Source organism: Dama dama, chromosome 23, assembly GCF_033118175.1.
Source record: "Dama dama isolate Ldn47 chromosome 23, ASM3311817v1, whole genome shotgun sequence".
In the NCBI taxonomy this organism is placed as follows: Eukaryota; Metazoa; Chordata; class Mammalia; order Artiodactyla; family Cervidae; genus Dama; species Dama dama.
The window spans coordinates 65,958,567-65,974,987 of record NC_083703.1 but is presented as its reverse complement, the minus strand read 5'-3'; the positions used below and the strand labels follow the sequence as shown (position 1 = coordinate 65,974,987).

The following is a 16,421-nucleotide window of genomic DNA, read 5'->3' as shown; positions in this document are numbered from 1 at the left end:
TCAGGGAACTAAATCCTGCATGCTTCAGCTAAGACCTGGCATAGACAAAAAAAAAAAAGAATATTAAAAAAAAAGAAGGGCCTTCCTCATCCCCAGAGACCCCTTTTCCTACCCTTTCACCCCCACCATCAGGGGATAGGACAGGGGGTGTCCTTGAAGAAATGGAGTGTTGTTGGAGCAGAGTCCTGGAGCCGGTGACCTGGGGTTTGTGGCTGTGTCAGCTCCTCCCGGAGGGATGACCTGGACAGCTGCCTAGCCTCTGTCATTTGGGGCATGTTCTGTATTCCAGACAATTGGAAACAGGCCTCGGGGTCTGTGTCACACTGTCACCCCCAGCAAGCCATGCCCTCTCTGGACTCAGCCTGTCCCAGCAGCCACCGCCACTCACTCAGAGCTCACTGTGCAGGCCCTGGGCCAAGCCTTTGGTGCAACAGCTGATTCAGGCCTCCTGTTGGCCCGGGAGGTTGAGCTATTATTATTGCACCCATTTTGTAGTGAAGGAGACAGAGGCAGAATAGGGAAATGATTTGCTCAGGGACATATTCTGGTTACTGGCTGAGAAAAAATTAGGTTCAAAGGGCTTTAGGGAAGCCTATCTTCCTCTGGGTTTCCCCTCTATGTATTATTATTATTTTTTAATTTATTTGGCTGTGCTGGATCTTAGTTGCAGCATGCGGGATCTCTTTAGTTGTAGTATGGGAACTCTTAGTTCAGCGTGTGGAATCCAGTTCCCTGACTAGGGGTTGAATCCGGGCCCCCTGCATTGGGAGCGTGGAGTCTTAGCCAATGGACCACCAGGGAAGTCCCTCCCCTCTCTTTAAAGTGAGCTTCTGGGACTTCCCTGATGGTCCAGTGGTTGGGACTCTGCCTGCCGGTGCAGGGGACACTGATTCAATCCCTGGTCAGGGAGGATTCCACATGTTTCAGGAGCCCGAGAGCCACAACTACTGAAGCCCATGTGCCTGGAGCCCGTGCTCTGCAAGAGAAGCCACTGCAAAGAGAAGACCATGACCGCAACTAGAGAGTAGCCCTTGATTTCCGCAACTAGAGAAAGTGCACACCTAACAACAAAGGGCAGCCAAAAATAAATAAGTACATACATATATACATAAATAAAAATGAGTTTCTGGTCCTGCCATAGGCTCTTGAGAGAACTGGGCAAGAAGGTGGATGGGAGAGGCTTTTGGAAGCATTAAAAGATCCAGATAAATGTAAAGGCACTGCTAAGGATCGACAGAACCTCTCACTTTCTAGGGGCTGGACCATGATGTGAACACAGGAAGCGCAGGGTTCCTGGGTTTGGGTTTTGGTTCTCCCACTTCCGGGCTGTGTGACCCTTGTTGAGATACTTGACCTCTCTGTGCCTCAGTTTCTTCCTCTTCAAGTGGGCGTGACGAGAGTACCTGCCTGCCCTGGGGCTGCTCTGTGACCATGATGGGATGGCCCTCGGCCTGCTCATGCCCTGCTTGTCGCTTGCCTTTGCTCAGGTCTCTAAAGACATCTCAGTGCGGCTGCACAAGGAGCTGGAGGCAGTGGAGAAGAAACGGGCGAGGCTGGAGGAGGAGAATGAGGAGCTTCGGCAGCGGCTGATCGAGACGGAGCTGGCCAAGCAGGTGCTGCAGACGGAGCTTGAGCGGCCGAGAGAGGTGAGGGTCCTGTCCTACCTGGAAGGGCCAGGCCTGGGCTGGGCAGGCCTGTGCCAGCCCCACCCCAGCCAGTGTCTCTGAACCTCTGTTCCGCATTGTTATGCCATCCTGGCAGAGCTGTCTATTCATTCATTGCTCCAGCACACGCACCCTGAGCACCTCCTGTGAAAACTGTGTGCTGGACACCAAGGACACAGTGGTGCTTGAGAGACACCTGGCTCCTGACCTCCAGGAGCCCAGAGGCTAACGAAGGAGACAGTCAGCCATCAAAGGAGCACAGCTGGGTGGGAGATTACCTGAGAAAACGTGCGGCGATGCCCAGCCTAGAGCCCAGCCCTCTGTGCCTCAGTCTCCTCATCTATAAAATGGGATAGTAATACTTCAAGTCATCAGAAGGACTAAGTGGGATAGATTTTATGGATGTGCTTTAGGGATGGCCAAGAGCTGCCACTCAGTATAAAGTCACTGCCGGGGCTGGCCTCTGACTGGTGTCTCAGCACATTTTTATGACACAGTTGCTTCTTAAATGTGGCTCCAGGCATCAGGCTCTCTGTCTTTGCTCATGAGTGCCCCTCCCACCTGGCAGCCCGTTCTTCCTCCTGCCGTGTGTTAGGTGTACAACATGTTAAGCACCATGCCAGACACTTTCTATAATTTCCATAATAGGCCCAATGAACTTGTGATTGTACCCATTTTATGGATGGGAAAATGGCCCTGAGGGAGAGAGGAATGTCCTCAAGGTCAAGTAGGGCCCACTGGGGTACATTGATTGGAAACCACCAGCAGAGGCGATGCCTAAGGGCTGGAATCTTCCAGAAGCCAGCACTCTGTGTCCCAGGCAGCCCGGGTGCCTTCTGGCCCCAGCTGCCCCTCAGCTGTCTGACTGCTCCCGAGGCATCCTAGGATCGAATGTTGTTCTGGGGCACAGTCCTCATCTTCCCGGGGACAGGCATTCCAGTGTTCCAGGACACACCACGGCCCTGAGGCCAGAGCAGTCCTTCAGCTGCCCTTCCTGCTGGCTGTGTTGGTGTGATGTGCCAAAGGCTTCTCAGAGTGGAGAGGGAGGTATGTGCTGCTCAGGGCTTCCCAGGGTGGGGTGGGGGCCCCCTTCCCTCAGGCAGCCTCCTGCCCCCCATGACCTGGCCTGGCCTGGTGCCACAGGGCACCGTCTCCACACATCTCATTGTTGCCACCCTTCATAGTGAAAAGGAGAGACAGTTTCAGAAAGTGCCTTGGAGGTCAGGCTGTTCCCATTGTAAAGGAGGGGAAAAGGTTTGATGCATGAGACAGGGTGCTCAGGGCTGGTGCACTGGGATGACCCAGAGGGATGGGATGGGGAGGGCCATGGGAGGGGGTTCAGGATGGGGACCACATGTACACCCATGGCTGATTCATGTCAATGTATGGCAAAAACCACTACAATATTATAAAGTAATTAGCCTCCAATTAAAATAAATAAATTTTTTAAAAAGGTGGGGCGGGGGGAGGAGGCCCAGAGAGGGAGAGCTTGCCTGAGGTCACCCAGCCTTTCCTTGGCTGAGATATGGCTGAGACCCTGAAGCTACCTCCCCTTTCTAAGTTTCTTCCTCTGTGACATCAGGATAATAACAGTACCTAGCTTACGAGGTTCATAATCAGTCATAAGATTCATAGCCATAGAACACTATGAAGAAGTTAGAAAGAATAAGGTAATATGGCAGTTCCTGAAAAAATTAAACACAGAGTCACCAATAAGCCAATTCTACTTCTGGGTATATACCCAAAAGAATTGAAAACAGGGACATGGACAGATATTGGTACCCCCATATTCATAGCAGACCTGCCTTGTGGCTCAGTGGTAAAGAACCCCCCCTGCCAAGCAGGAGACCCAGGTTCAATCCCTGGGTCAGGAAGATCCCCTCGAGAAGGAAATGGCAACCCACTCAGTATTCTTGCCTGGAGAATTCCATGAACAGAGGAGCCTGGTGGGCTGCAGTCCCTGGGGTCACAAAGAGTCAGACACAACTGAGCGACTAAACAACAGCATTCATAGCAGCATTTTTCACAGTAGCCAGAGGGTACAAGCAACCTACATGTCCATCAGTGAACAAAGAAATATGTAGTATGTACTTACATTGTATGTGTGATCCTAAGAAGGAGTGTGATTCTAACACAGGCTACAATGTGGGTGAACCTCAAGGACATTGTGCTTGATGAAATAAGCCAAACACGACAGGACAAGTATTGTATGATTCCACTCAGATGAGATACTGAGAGTAGTCAGATTCATAGAAACAGAAGTAGGTTGGAGGTTATCAGAACCTGGAGGGGGGAGAGTGTGGGGAGATATTGTTTACTACATACAGCATTTCAGTTTGGGGTGATGATAAAGTTCTGGAGGTGAGTGGTGATTATACCACTGGATTGTACACTTGCAAGTGGTTAAAAGTGGCAGATTTTATGTTACTTATATTTTACTACCATAAAAGGAAAACATGGTTAAAATGGTAAATTTTATATTAAGTATACTTTCCCTTGGTTTTTTTTTTTTTTTTTTTTTAAAGGTAGATACATATGCACTGATGTGGAAAGATTTCTAAGGTACAGCGTTAAGCACAAAAAGGAAATGATAGAACCATGCATGTTGTGCAATCTCGCTGATCATTTTGGAGACCTATACAGAACAAACTGGTTTTGAAGCATATGTGTCTATGTGCAAAAATGCACAGCCTGGAGGAAAGTCTGGGGAAAAACCCACTGAACTCAGGTGTTAGAAGTGGTGGGAGTCGGGTAGGGAGTGACCTTTGCTTTTTATTATATGACTGATGTAGTTAGGGTTTTTTTTGGGGGCGGGCATGGTCATTATTAGTGAAATTTTAAATGAACTCAAGCATGTAAAGAGTCCTTTATGGGGCCTGGCACACAGTAGATGCTCAAGAAACACTGGTTCACTTCCTACTTATTTATTTGGCTACAGCAGGTCTTAGTCGTGTCATGCGGGATCTTTCGTTGTGACACATGCACTCTCCAGTTGTGGTGGACGGGCTTAGTTGCCCCCCTCAACATGTGGGATCTTCATTCCCCCATCAGGAATCGAAGCCGCATCCCCTGCATTGCAAGGTGGATCCTTAGCCATTGGACCTCCAGGGAAGTCCCTCACTTCCTCTTGAAGGTGATATCGGCAGGGACATCCCTGATGTCCCTTGGAGTCTTAGGATCTGGGCAAGGAGGCGTGGCCCTGTGTTTATTGGCTGATTGCCCTCTCCCCCCTCCTTCTCTTTCCTGATATGGTTTCTATGGAGACAGGGTCCCTTAGCAATTCTTCTGCCAGAGCTGCTCTAGTCCCATCATCGAGATCTGCCTTTGCCATCCTGACAGGTTGCTGTGGCGATGCTGTCACCCGGCTGGGAACAGGAGCCCCTGGCCTGAGCTGATGTGGTTGCTATGGAGATGGCACTTCGCTGGAGAGAAGGGAGGGTGGCCTGCCCCAGCCGTGTTCTGCAGTGGCACTGTTGCCAGCTGGATTGCAGCTCAAAAATCGTAACAGCAGCCCCCCAACCCCAATGCAGTATCATTCCCTTTCTTTGTATTTTAGGCAGAAAGCCAGTGTCAATGTTGATGGGATTTATTATAATATAGCTGCTGTGTCTGAGCTCTTACTCTGTACCAGGCACTGCACTAAGCATTTTATGTGTGTCTTCACGTTGTGTAGCCAACAGCCTCCCAGGGTACATAGTGATTTTTGTCCCCATTTTATTTTGTTTTATTTCTAGCCATGCTGCGAGGCTTGTGGGATCTTGGTTCCCCCACCCAGGATTGAACCCGGGCCCTTGGCAGTGAAAACTCAGAGTTTTAACCCTTGGATATCCAGGGAATTCCCATTTTGTCCATGTTTTATAGATGGTACTCCTCTTGGCAATTGTTTAATTGCAATATAGTCCATATACCATAAAAGTCACCATTTTATGTGTTTATTTTGGCTTGTGGGATCTTAGTTCTCTGACCAGGGACTGAACCCGGGCTCTTGGCAGTAAAAGTGTGGAGTCCTAACTGCTGGACCACCAGGGGAAAATTCACCACTTTAAGGTGTACAATTCCATGGGTTTTAATATATTCATAATGGTGTGCAACCCTCACCATTATCTAATTCCAGAACATTCTGTTGTCAGCAGTCACTGCCTACTCCCCCCTCCCTCCAGCTGTGGCAATGTATGAGTGTATGAGTGACATAGAGACTCTCAGTCTCTATGGTTTTGCCTATTGTGGACATTTCATCCAAATGGAATCATGCAACGTGATCTTTTGTGACTGACTTTTTTCACTTAGCATCATGTTTTCAAGGTCTCTCTCTGTTGAGACAGGTGTCAGTAATTCATTGCTTTTCATGGCCATATGTAATCCTTTGTGGAGAGGCCACAGTTTGTCTGTCCGTTCATCAGTTGATGGACATCTGGGTTGTTTCCACTTTGGGGGCTGTTATGAACTAATGCTGCTGTGAACCCTTGTGTACAGGTTTTTGGGTGGACATGTTTTCAGTTCTCTTGGGTGTATACCTGGAGTGGACCTGCTGTATGTAGATGGGATAGGAGAAAGGACTTTCCACCTTCCAAAGCTACACTGACTCTCATGGTGATGCCCCTGCGCTCCTTGCCCCATCCAGGGGCCTTCCTGGAACCCTGCTATGTTTCAGGACCTCTGAAGGGGCTGCTCACTCCAGTGAGGACCTCCTTCTCTGGCCCGGGCTTCTTGGCCTGATTCCCACTCTTTTTTTTTTTTTTTTCAGTGGGTTTTGTCATATATTGATATGAATCAGTGATTCCCACTCTTAGGGGTAAGAAGGGCACTGGCTGTAGCATCAGTTCACCTGGGTTCCTGTCTCCGTTCTGCTGGATTCATCATCTCATGCAACCCTGCTATGGCCCATGTGCTGCAGGACGAACTTGAACTTGGAGTCACGTGGGCCTGGGTTTGAATCCTGGCTTTGCCACTTATTGGCAAATAACCAATGAGTGCAGTAGCATTGGGCAAATCATATAAACCTTTCTAGTGCTCAGTTTTGTTCATTTATAAAATGGGACTATGAATCCCTGCTTCTCAGAGGTGTTTGTAAGAATTGATCAAGACAAAGCAGGTGAAGGACTTGGTCAGTACTGGTTGTCAATATTGTATCAGCACCCTGACAACCTCTATGATGGCTGTGGTCCCGAGGAAGTATTTACCTTAATCTAATGACTATGCTTCTGGGACATACCTGGCAATCCAGTGGTTAGGACTCTGCACTTCCAATGCAGGGGGTGTGGGTTTGATCCCTGGTCAGGGAACTACGATCCCACAGGCCACGAGGCGTAGCCGAAACATAAAATTTAAAAATTAAAAAATAAGTCATAAGTAAATATGCTTCTGCAGCCTCTAACAAGCAGCTCTCCATATCAGGCTGCCAGTTGCCCACAGAAGGAGCAGTTAAGTTGCAAGTCTGCGCTTGCAGTTGGCAGCGTCTGTCCCAGTGATTTGATCTGGGGCCCTTGTCAAACCACTCTGTTTCCTCCTCCCCAGTGGTCTCCCCCAGCCTGGAGCCACACCCCCTCTCTAGCTTCTTCAGCCAAGAATGCCTCAGTCTTTGAGATGCACCCCCAACCCAGATCCACACCACCCCCTCACCACTCCGGAGGAAATTTCATCCACACTGCACAGTCTGTGTTTTCAGGAGACCTTTCCAAACATCCTCTCTAAACTGGGTGAAAATCTACCCAACTGTTTTGGCAGAAGGCTCATTTTATTCCGTGAAGGTTGGTCTTTGTTTCCTGGCAGGATGGAAGGTGTTAGTAGGCAGGGGGCCGCTGCAGTTGTGTTCGGCAGCCTCTCCAGTGCAGGCTGGGGAGTGGGGGCACCATCCTAGTCTCCCCAAGAAGGGAGAGAAGGGCAAGCAGGGACAGAGCTCCTGCTGCTACTAGGAGCCGTTAGACCAACGATGCTTAGAGGCGCCACCCTGGCTGCCCAGAGGCAGCCTTGTGCGTTGCTGGTGGGTGGGGAAGCCACCTGCTGCTTGCGGGCCAAGGAGCATGCCCTCGGGGTCTGGTACACGTGACTGGCATTCCTGTGGGTGCTGGCTGTTGTCCCACCCTGCTCCGCCCCGCCCCATCCCACCCTGCAAGGCTCAGGATTGGAACATCTGCCCCTGGGGGCTCCACAAAGGCTCCCTGGCTCCCTGGGTCCCTGGAGGGAGTCCCGCCTGACCAGCTGCTGCCTTGCAGAGGGGAGGGAGGTCTGTGTGCTCTGAGAGCCTGCCTTGTTTTCCCTCCAGAGCTGCAGAGCTCTGTGGGAGCCCACATGACTGAGATGGGGTTGGGGCAGGATCCGTTCCATGCAGAAAAGACTGGAGCCACTCTGGTCTTGAAAAGGTTTCCTGCTTCAGCCCCTCTTCTCTGCCTATTGCCCGCACTTTCTTTCTTTTTTTAAGAAATGTATTTTAAAAAAATATAAAAACAAAAATAAAAAAATGTGTTTTTATTTATTTATTTGGCTGCACTGGGTCTAAGTTGCAGCATGTGGGATCTTTACCTGTGGCATGTGGGATCTAGTTCCCTGACCAGGGATTGAACCCCGGGCCCCTTGCACTGGGAACGTGGAGTCTTAGCCCCTGGACCACCAGGGAAGTCCTATACTCCCTTTCCAGTGGGCACTCAGAGCTCCCCCTCTGCCTATTGAAAAGGCATTCATGACTTTCCTCAGGGAAAGTACGTTAAAACAAAACAAAACAAAAACCCTACTATAACTTTCTCCTTCCACCTGACAGTTAACATATGCTTAGTAGAGAAAGACTACAAAATACTAGGAAGCCATAAGGAGGAAAAGTTTCACCTGTAGCCCACTATTCAGAGGGAATTCCTCTGAGTAATTACCAGATTACTATTTGGGTCGGAGTACTTTCCAATCTGTTGTATTTCCAGTATGTTTTTCTATGTGTGTGCACACATATTGAAATGTACATGTGCATTTGTTTTGACTGGAAAAGTAATATAAGGTCAGTGAAACAAAAATTTCATTACAAAAACACAGAAATGCATGCCTAGCATACCTCTAAGGCTGGACACAGCAGACTGGTTGCCTTGGTTGCCTGGGGTGAGACAGCCGGTTAATGGGTTCACTGTATTCCCTGATGCTGGGAAAGACTGAAGGCAGGAGGAGAAGGGGACAACAGAGGATGAGATGGTTGGATAGCATTACCAACTCAATGGACATGAGTTTGAGTAAACTCTAGGAGTTGGTGAGGGGAGGCCTGGCGTGCTGCTGTCCATGGGGTCGCAAAGAGTCAGACATGACTGAGCGGTTGAACTGAACTGAACTGAACTGAACTGAACTGTATTCCCTTTTGGATTTTTTTGAAGTTTGAATGTGAGTGTGCTCTCCAAAATATAAGAAATGATAAAAACCATACATAAAAGAAGAAAGCCTCCCCTAACCACTTCCCTCAATTCGATGCCTGGTTCAGCCTAACCCATGATTTGTTTTAGTTTGTGCCTTTTCAGGCCTTCCTCTATGCTTTACAATGTGTAGTTGTTTCTGTATGTATTTTCCAAAATAAAGATGGGATTATGTTATAAGCACAGTTTCTGTAACATACATGATAATGTAGCATGAACACAGGCTCTCTTTTTAAATGCTGGATGTTTGGGGGTTTTCTTCTGCTTAAGGTGCTTATTATAAAAATCAAAGATCACAGAGCTAAGTAAACATAGGAAGGAAAGAAAGTCTAAAAGAACACCATCTATTTCAGTATTTTAAACACAGAGCCAGAGGTCTAGAAGGAGCTCCAGCCAACCTTTGGCTGGGGTCACCCTCAGGAGAATGGGTGGGGGTATAAGCAGGGGGACTCCTGCTTTGTCAGCATAGTATAGATTTACAGTGAGAATATAGCTTTATGTATTAATTTACTTTTTAAAAATTATATAATTTTTTAAAAACTTTAAAGAGAAAACACTGGTGGACTATGTCTTTGCTCCTCTCAAAAACATGTGGGGGAAGAAAAGTGAAAGGTGCAAGTTCTCTGTACTCATTGTTTTCAACTAAGTGTATATTCTTTAAATCATATCCCCCCACCATGCACATGCACACATGTATACCCACATGCATGCATGCACACACGTGTCTTATTTTTATAAAGATGGTAACATGTTCTAGTTTTTTTAAAAATAGTTTTCTTTATTTATTTATTTTTAGCTGTGCTGGGTCTTTGTTGACGCTTGGGCTTTTTTCTAGTTGTGGCAAGCGGGGGCTACGGCTACTCTCTAGTTGCGGTGCATGGGCTTCTCATTACAGTGGCTTCTCTTCCTAGATCAGGGATCAAACCTGTGTCTCCTGCATAGCGAGGTGGATTCTTACCCACTGAGCCACCAGGGAAGCCCCCCTCTAGCTTGTCTCAAATAAAGGTTGTCTTTTTTAAAGGGTAGAGTTCAGTAGTTTTTAGAATACTCAAGAGTTGCACAGCCATCACTGCTCTCTAATTCCAGAACATCTTCATCGCCCTAGAAAGAAACCTCAAGCCATCAAGTCACTCCCCACTCCCTCTTCCTCCCTGGCAACCACTAATCTACTTTTGGCCTTTGTGGATTTGCCTCTCTTCTGGACTTTTCATGTAAATGGAATCATATGCGATGTGTCCTCTTGTGACAGGCTTCCTTCACTCGGCAGTGTTTTCAAGCATGTAACATCAATCAAGACTTCATTCTTTTCCTGGCTGACTAACATTCCCCTGGGTGGATATACCACATTTTATTATCCATTCATCAGTTGATGGACATTTGAGTTGCAGGTTTTGTTTTATAGTTACCTTCTTTTTGTCTCAGATTTTATCATGTCAGTGAATTTCACTCTCCCACTGCCCTTTTTAATGACTTTAGGTTTTGTATTATCTCAGTCCTTTATATGTGAATGGCTGGGACCTCTCAGTGCCTCTGGGAACCCCTGGCTCCCCTTCCTGTCATCCCACTTCCCTCCTCCAAGAGGTCTGCAAGTAGTCATTTAATCTGTGGCTCAGTTTTGTAGATGATGGAGTGGAGTTTCTGGGAGAGGAAGTGGTTCACCCAGGTGTCCCACCTGAGTTCCCGGACCCACCCATCAGCTTGTGATGTGAAAGTGAAAGTGTTTTATGCTCAGTTCTGTCTGACTCTTTGCGACCCCATGGACTATAGCCTGCCAGGCTCCTCTGTCCATGGGATTTTCCAGGCAAGAACACTGGAGTGGGTGGCCATTTCCTTTCCAGGAGATCTTCCTGACACAGGGACCGAACCCGGGTCTCCCGCATTGCGGGCAGATTTCTTTCCCATCTGAGCTACCAGGGAAGCCCAATATGCTTGTGATTGGGAGACCCAGATCTGCAACCCTGGCCACCTGACTCCAGAGCCCCCACCTCACCACTGTGGGAGGGGGTCTCTCTCTGAGCTTCCCCTTCCCAGACCTCTTTTGTGGGAGGAGCTCTTTGTGGAAAGACTTGTTTTGTGACCCTCACCCGCCTTCCATACTCTTAACCTCCTAGCTTTTGAAAAATTCCCCCATCAGCCCTTCTCAAATACTGCCTTCCTGCTCTTGGCACCCAGCGTCTGAAATTTCAGCCTCTGCCTTCCTGCCTCATTTACATTTCAAAAGGTCTCTTTAGGATTTGATTGGGCTTTAAGATAAACTTAAGAGCCTGTCTCTGGTTCATCTTCCTCCCTAGCTCTGTAGTTTCAACCTTAGCTGCACATTAGAATCACCTGGGAAGCTATTTAAAATTACTGATGCCTGGGACCTACTCAGACCAATGATGTGAGAATCTCTGGGGCTGGGATCTTGGGCATCACTTTTTTAAATTTCCCCTAGGTGATTCTGATTTGCATCCAGGTTGAGAGCCACTGTGCTGGGTCCACTCTGGCCTCTGTCGAAGAAGGTACAGTTTCTCCTTCAAGTGTTTTGGAGCTAGAACAAGAGTTCTGTCCAGAACTCTGGGACCTGTTCGGTCCCAGGTCAGCTCTGGTTTTGCTGTGGGATCTCTCTCTTGCCTTCAGTAAAGAGGAGGCTTGGATTAGATCCGTGGTTCTCACCTCCAGGGTTCGGGTATGAGAAGTGGCGGACAGGAAGCACATGTATTCAAACTACCTGGAAGCATGCTCAAAGATTACCTGCCCGACTTGAAAAGTCAAATGCAACCCAAAATTGGTTTTATACTCCACTAAGTGAAATACTCACTTCTCTCAAGGGAAGACGTGTTCAATGGATTCATGCCTATGAGTGACTTTTTTAAATGCTGAGAAACTTCAGAAAAGATGATTATAACAATTCCTCAAATTCCCCTCTATAGAACTTGTGCCATTTTGCATTCTTGCCACTGATATTGAGTGTTCCTGTTTTTCCATCACTTCATCAATAGAATGTGTTGTCAGATGTTTGGGTTTTTGCCAATCTGATAGGTGAGAAATTGTATCTCAGTGTAGTTTTAATTTGCATTTCTCTTCCATGAATAGGGTGAGCATCTTCCTGAGGTTGGAGCCATTTACGCTTCTTTGCCTGTGAACTGGTTTTCATCTCTCTTGCCTATTTCTCTGTAGGTTTGTTGGACTTTATATCTTGTGACTCTCTTTACGTATTTAGGACATTAACCATTTGTCAGTGTCATACACTGCAAATATTTTTTCCCAGTTAGTCATTTATATTTTTACTTTTCTTAGAGCATTTCTTTGCCCCGGGTAGAATTTGCTTATCTAATCAAATGTATCAATTTCTTCCCCTATTGCTTCTGTATTTTTGTGTTTGTTTTTTTTGTTTTGGCCTCATTGTGCAGCCTGTGAGATCCTAGTTCCCCCGACCAGGGATAGAACCCTTGCCCCCTGCACTGGGAGCATGGAGTCTTTTTTTTGGGGGGGGGGGGGGTTGGAGCATGGAGTCTTAACCACTGGACCACCAGGAAAATCCCTGCTTCTGTATTTTTGCATCATGATGATTATCAGAGCCTTACTTTACTTTAATCTGCATGAAAACCTACCATTTACATTGTAAAAAAAAAAAAAAAGATCAGTTCCTCATCATTTCTGAGCCTCTTCTATAATTATGATTTGTTTTACCATATTCATTTTGTTTATTAATGTGTGTTAGTAGCTCAGTTGTGTCCAACTCTTTGCGACCCCATGGACTGTAGCCAGGCTCCTCTGTCCATGGAATTCTCCAGGCAAGAATACTGGAGAGGGTGACTGTTCCCTTCTCCAGGGGATCTTCCCAACTCAGGGATGAAACCCTGGTCTCCCACATTGCAGGCAGCTTCTTTACCATCTGAGCCACCAGGGAAGCCACCTGGAGTTCCATGTAAAAGTGATATCATACAGTATTTGTCTTTCCCTGTCTGATTTATTTCACTTAATATATGAGAAATATTACTGTTTATTAATATCTACTCTGAATTAAAGTTCTCACTAGAATGCCAGTTCCTTGAGCTCAGGATTCCCCCTGAAATGGAGATTTGCATGCAGAGGCTTATGGAAGTGTCCTCCTGGAATAACATCATCGGAGATGGAGGCAGCGGGAGAAGCTGAATTGCAGCGCATTCACACCCATGTCCTCAGCTGATCCCATGGGGAGCTCTGGAGCTGGTGTGGGAAGAGGGCATGGACTAGTCATTGAATGTGGCTTCCCCCCATTGCCCCCTTGCCCCCACAGGGAGGGCACAAGACCTTGGATGAGGTGGTTGCCCTCAGCCAGTGACCATCCCTGGAAGGGGGACTAGAGGAATGCTCTAGTACTAAAGGGAGGATCTGGGCATAACACTCCAGTATCCCCCTGAGGTTCTCTGTCTGTCATGGTCCCTGCTGTATTCTCCATGCCTTACTCTGCCTGGCACATGATGGGTGCTCAGGGAGTCTTTGGTGAATGAATGAAAGACAAACAAGAACAGAAACCCAGATTTTCCAGGTGTTGGGCTCAAGCCAATTAGATCACAATTCCGGGGTGCAAGAGAGGGGAGGAACCCTGGGCAGGTGGGTTCAGAATCGTCTTAGGTACTGACCTGGCTCTCCATTTGCAGTCACTGGGTGGTCTTAAGACTCCTCTAACTCAGCAGATGGTGCTGCTCAAGGCTGGCCATGGCCGGGCCGGGCTGGCTGGGGAGGGGAGGGGTTCTCAGCAGAACCTTGGGCACCATGACTGCTCTTGGATGTGCATCACCCTTGTGAGCTTCAGTTCAGTTTATTTTTAATCCTCCTCCAGCACTCCTTGAAGAAAAGAGGAACGCGCTCCCTGGGGAAGACGGACAAGAAGCCTTCGGTGCAGGTACTTCTGGTCAGCCTCCACCAGCCTCAGGCAGCATAACCCCAAGTGGCAGGTTTTAGTCTGAAGGCCCCCGGCTTAAGTCCAAGGGGCCGGGGAGTCCCCAGAAGTGTCCACCCCTCCCCTGTTTCTACTCCGTCCTCCCCTTGTTCATTTTCTTAGCTTTGATGCCAGCTTTACTTCCCCAAACTACACCCTGAGCCCATGCTTCTCACATGCTCTGCTCTGTATAGTCCTGTCTGTAGCACAGGTCAGGCACAGAATACAGTTAGTCTCACGTGGTTCTGGATGATCAGGGTGTCAGGCACTTTTTATATATTGTCTCCTTTAATTCTCTTCATGGTCTGTTGGGGGCGGTGTTATTGCCCCATTTTACAGATGAGAAAACTACAGGAGCAATGAATGGTAGTAGTAGCAGCAACAGTCACCCTGACAGAATGTCGCTTACTCCAGGAAGCCCTCCTGGACTCCTCAGGCTATATGTGTGCCCCATTTGTGTGCTGCCATGTATGCCTCTCTGCCTCCCCTCTGGACCCCCAGCGCCTTGAGCGTCAAGACTGTGTTCCCAGCACCTAGTAGTTAGAGCTCCCCGAAACGGTGTGGCTGAGCCTCCCAACACTAACTTTCCTGGCTCCTGCCTGTCCCTGTTCCCCCTCCGGCCCCAGGAGGACAGCGCCGACCTGAAGTGTCAGTTGCACTTTGCAAAGGAAGAGTCGGCGCTCATGTGCAAGAAGCTCACCAAGCTGGCCAAGGAGAACGACGGCATGAAGGAGGAGCTGCTCAAATACCGCTCGCTCTACGGAGACCTGGACGGTGCCCTGTCGGCGGAGGAGCTGGCGGACGCCCCCCACTCGCGGGAGACGGAGCTCAAGGTGCATCTGAAGCTGGTGGAGGAGGAGGCCAACCTGCTGAGCCGCCGCATCGTGGAGCTGGAGGTGGAGAACCGCGGCCTGCGGGCCGAGATGGACGACATGAAGGATCACGGCGGCGGCGGCGGCTGCGGGGGCCCCGAGGCCCGCCTGGCCTTCTCCGCGCTGGGCGGCGGCGAGTGCGGGGAGAGCCTGGCGGAGCTGCGGCGACACCTGCAGTTCGTGGAGGAGGAAGCCGAGCTGCTGCGGCGCTCCTCGGCCGAGCTGGAGGACCAGAACAAGCTGCTGCTGAGCGAGCTGGCCAAGTACCGCTCGGAGCACGAGCTGGACGTGACGCTGTCGGAGGACAGCTGCTCAGTGCTCAGCGAGCCCTCGCAGGAGGAGCTGGCGGCCGCCAAGCTGCAGATCGGCGAGCTCAGCGGCAAGGTCAAGAAGCTGCAGTACGAGAACCGCGTGCTCCTCTCCAACCTCCAGCGCTGTGACCTGGCCTCCTGCCAGAGCACGCGGCCCATGCTGGAGACCGATGCCGAGGCCGGCGACTCGGCCCAGTGCGTGCCTGCCGTCCTGGCCGAGGCCCCGGGGCCCGTGGCCGCGCGACTCTGCCGGACCCGGGAGGCTGAGGCCCTGCCGGGGCTGCGGGAACAGGCTGTCCTGGTCAGCAAGGCTATTGACGTCCTGGTGGCCGACGCCAACGGCTTCTCGGCCGGCCTGCGCCCCTATCTGGACAACGAGTGCGCCGACTTCCGGCTGCACGAGGCCCCCGACAACAACAGCGAGGGCCCCAGGGACGCCAAGCTGATGCACGCCCTCCTGGTGCGGCTGAGCCTGCTCCAGCAGGAGCTCAACGCCTTCACGAGGAAGGCGGACTCGGTCCTCGGGGGTCCTGTCAAGGAGCCTCCGGAGCCCTTCTCCACACTGCCCGCCTTGAGCTCCCAGGGGCCCTCCAAGGAGATTCTTCTGGCCAAAGACCTTGGCTCAGACTTCCAGGTAAGAGGTCCCAGCCAAGGGTCCTATTGCTTTTATTTTTTTCTGGCTGCACCGTGCAGCAGGCAGCACTTCTCCGACCAGAGATCGAACCCACAACCCCTGCAATGCTGCTGCTGCTGCTAAGTCGCTTCAGTCTTGTCCAACTCTGTGCGACCCCATAGATGGCAGCCCACCAGGCTCCCCCGTCCCTGGGATTCTCCAGGCAAGAACACTGGAGTGGGTTCCTCTGCAATGGATGCATGCAAAGTCTTAACCACTGGCTATGCTGGACTAAGTCACTTCAGTCATGCCCGACCCTGTGCGACCCCATGGACTATAGCCCGCCAGGTTCCTCTGTCCCTGGAGTTCTCCAGGCAAGAATACTGGAGTCGGTTGCCATGCCCCTCCTCCAGGGCATCTTCCCAACTCAGGGATCGAACTGGCCTCTTCTTCAGCCTCCTGTATTGGCAGGCGGGTTCTTCACCACTGGCGCCATCTGGGAAGCCCCTTAACCACTGGACCACCAGGGAAATCCCCTATTACTTTTTATATATGTGTGTATATGTAAACACACACACATATATAAACCTTTTACTGAACCATATCATACAGAAGCACACAAAACACAAATGTGCAGCTTAATGAATTTTCCCAAAGTGAGCACACCCATGTC

The 16,421-nt window shown here is 49.6% G+C and overlaps 1 protein-coding gene across 1 annotated transcript in view; it reads left to right on the top strand.

The window, feature by feature from the left end:
* The window catches only part of MTCL2 (microtubule crosslinking factor 2), a 73,802-nt gene that overhangs the window by 27,225 nt on the left and 30,156 nt on the right, over nt 1-16,421 (top strand). The window contains exons 3-5 of the mRNA XM_061127215.1: nt 1,488-1,646; nt 13,854-13,916; nt 14,579-15,769. Of these exons, the coding sequence (XP_060983198.1) occupies nt 1,488-1,646; nt 13,854-13,916; nt 14,579-15,769 (1,413 nt within the window). The remainder of the gene's footprint in view (nt 1-1,487; nt 1,647-13,853; nt 13,917-14,578; nt 15,770-16,421) is intronic.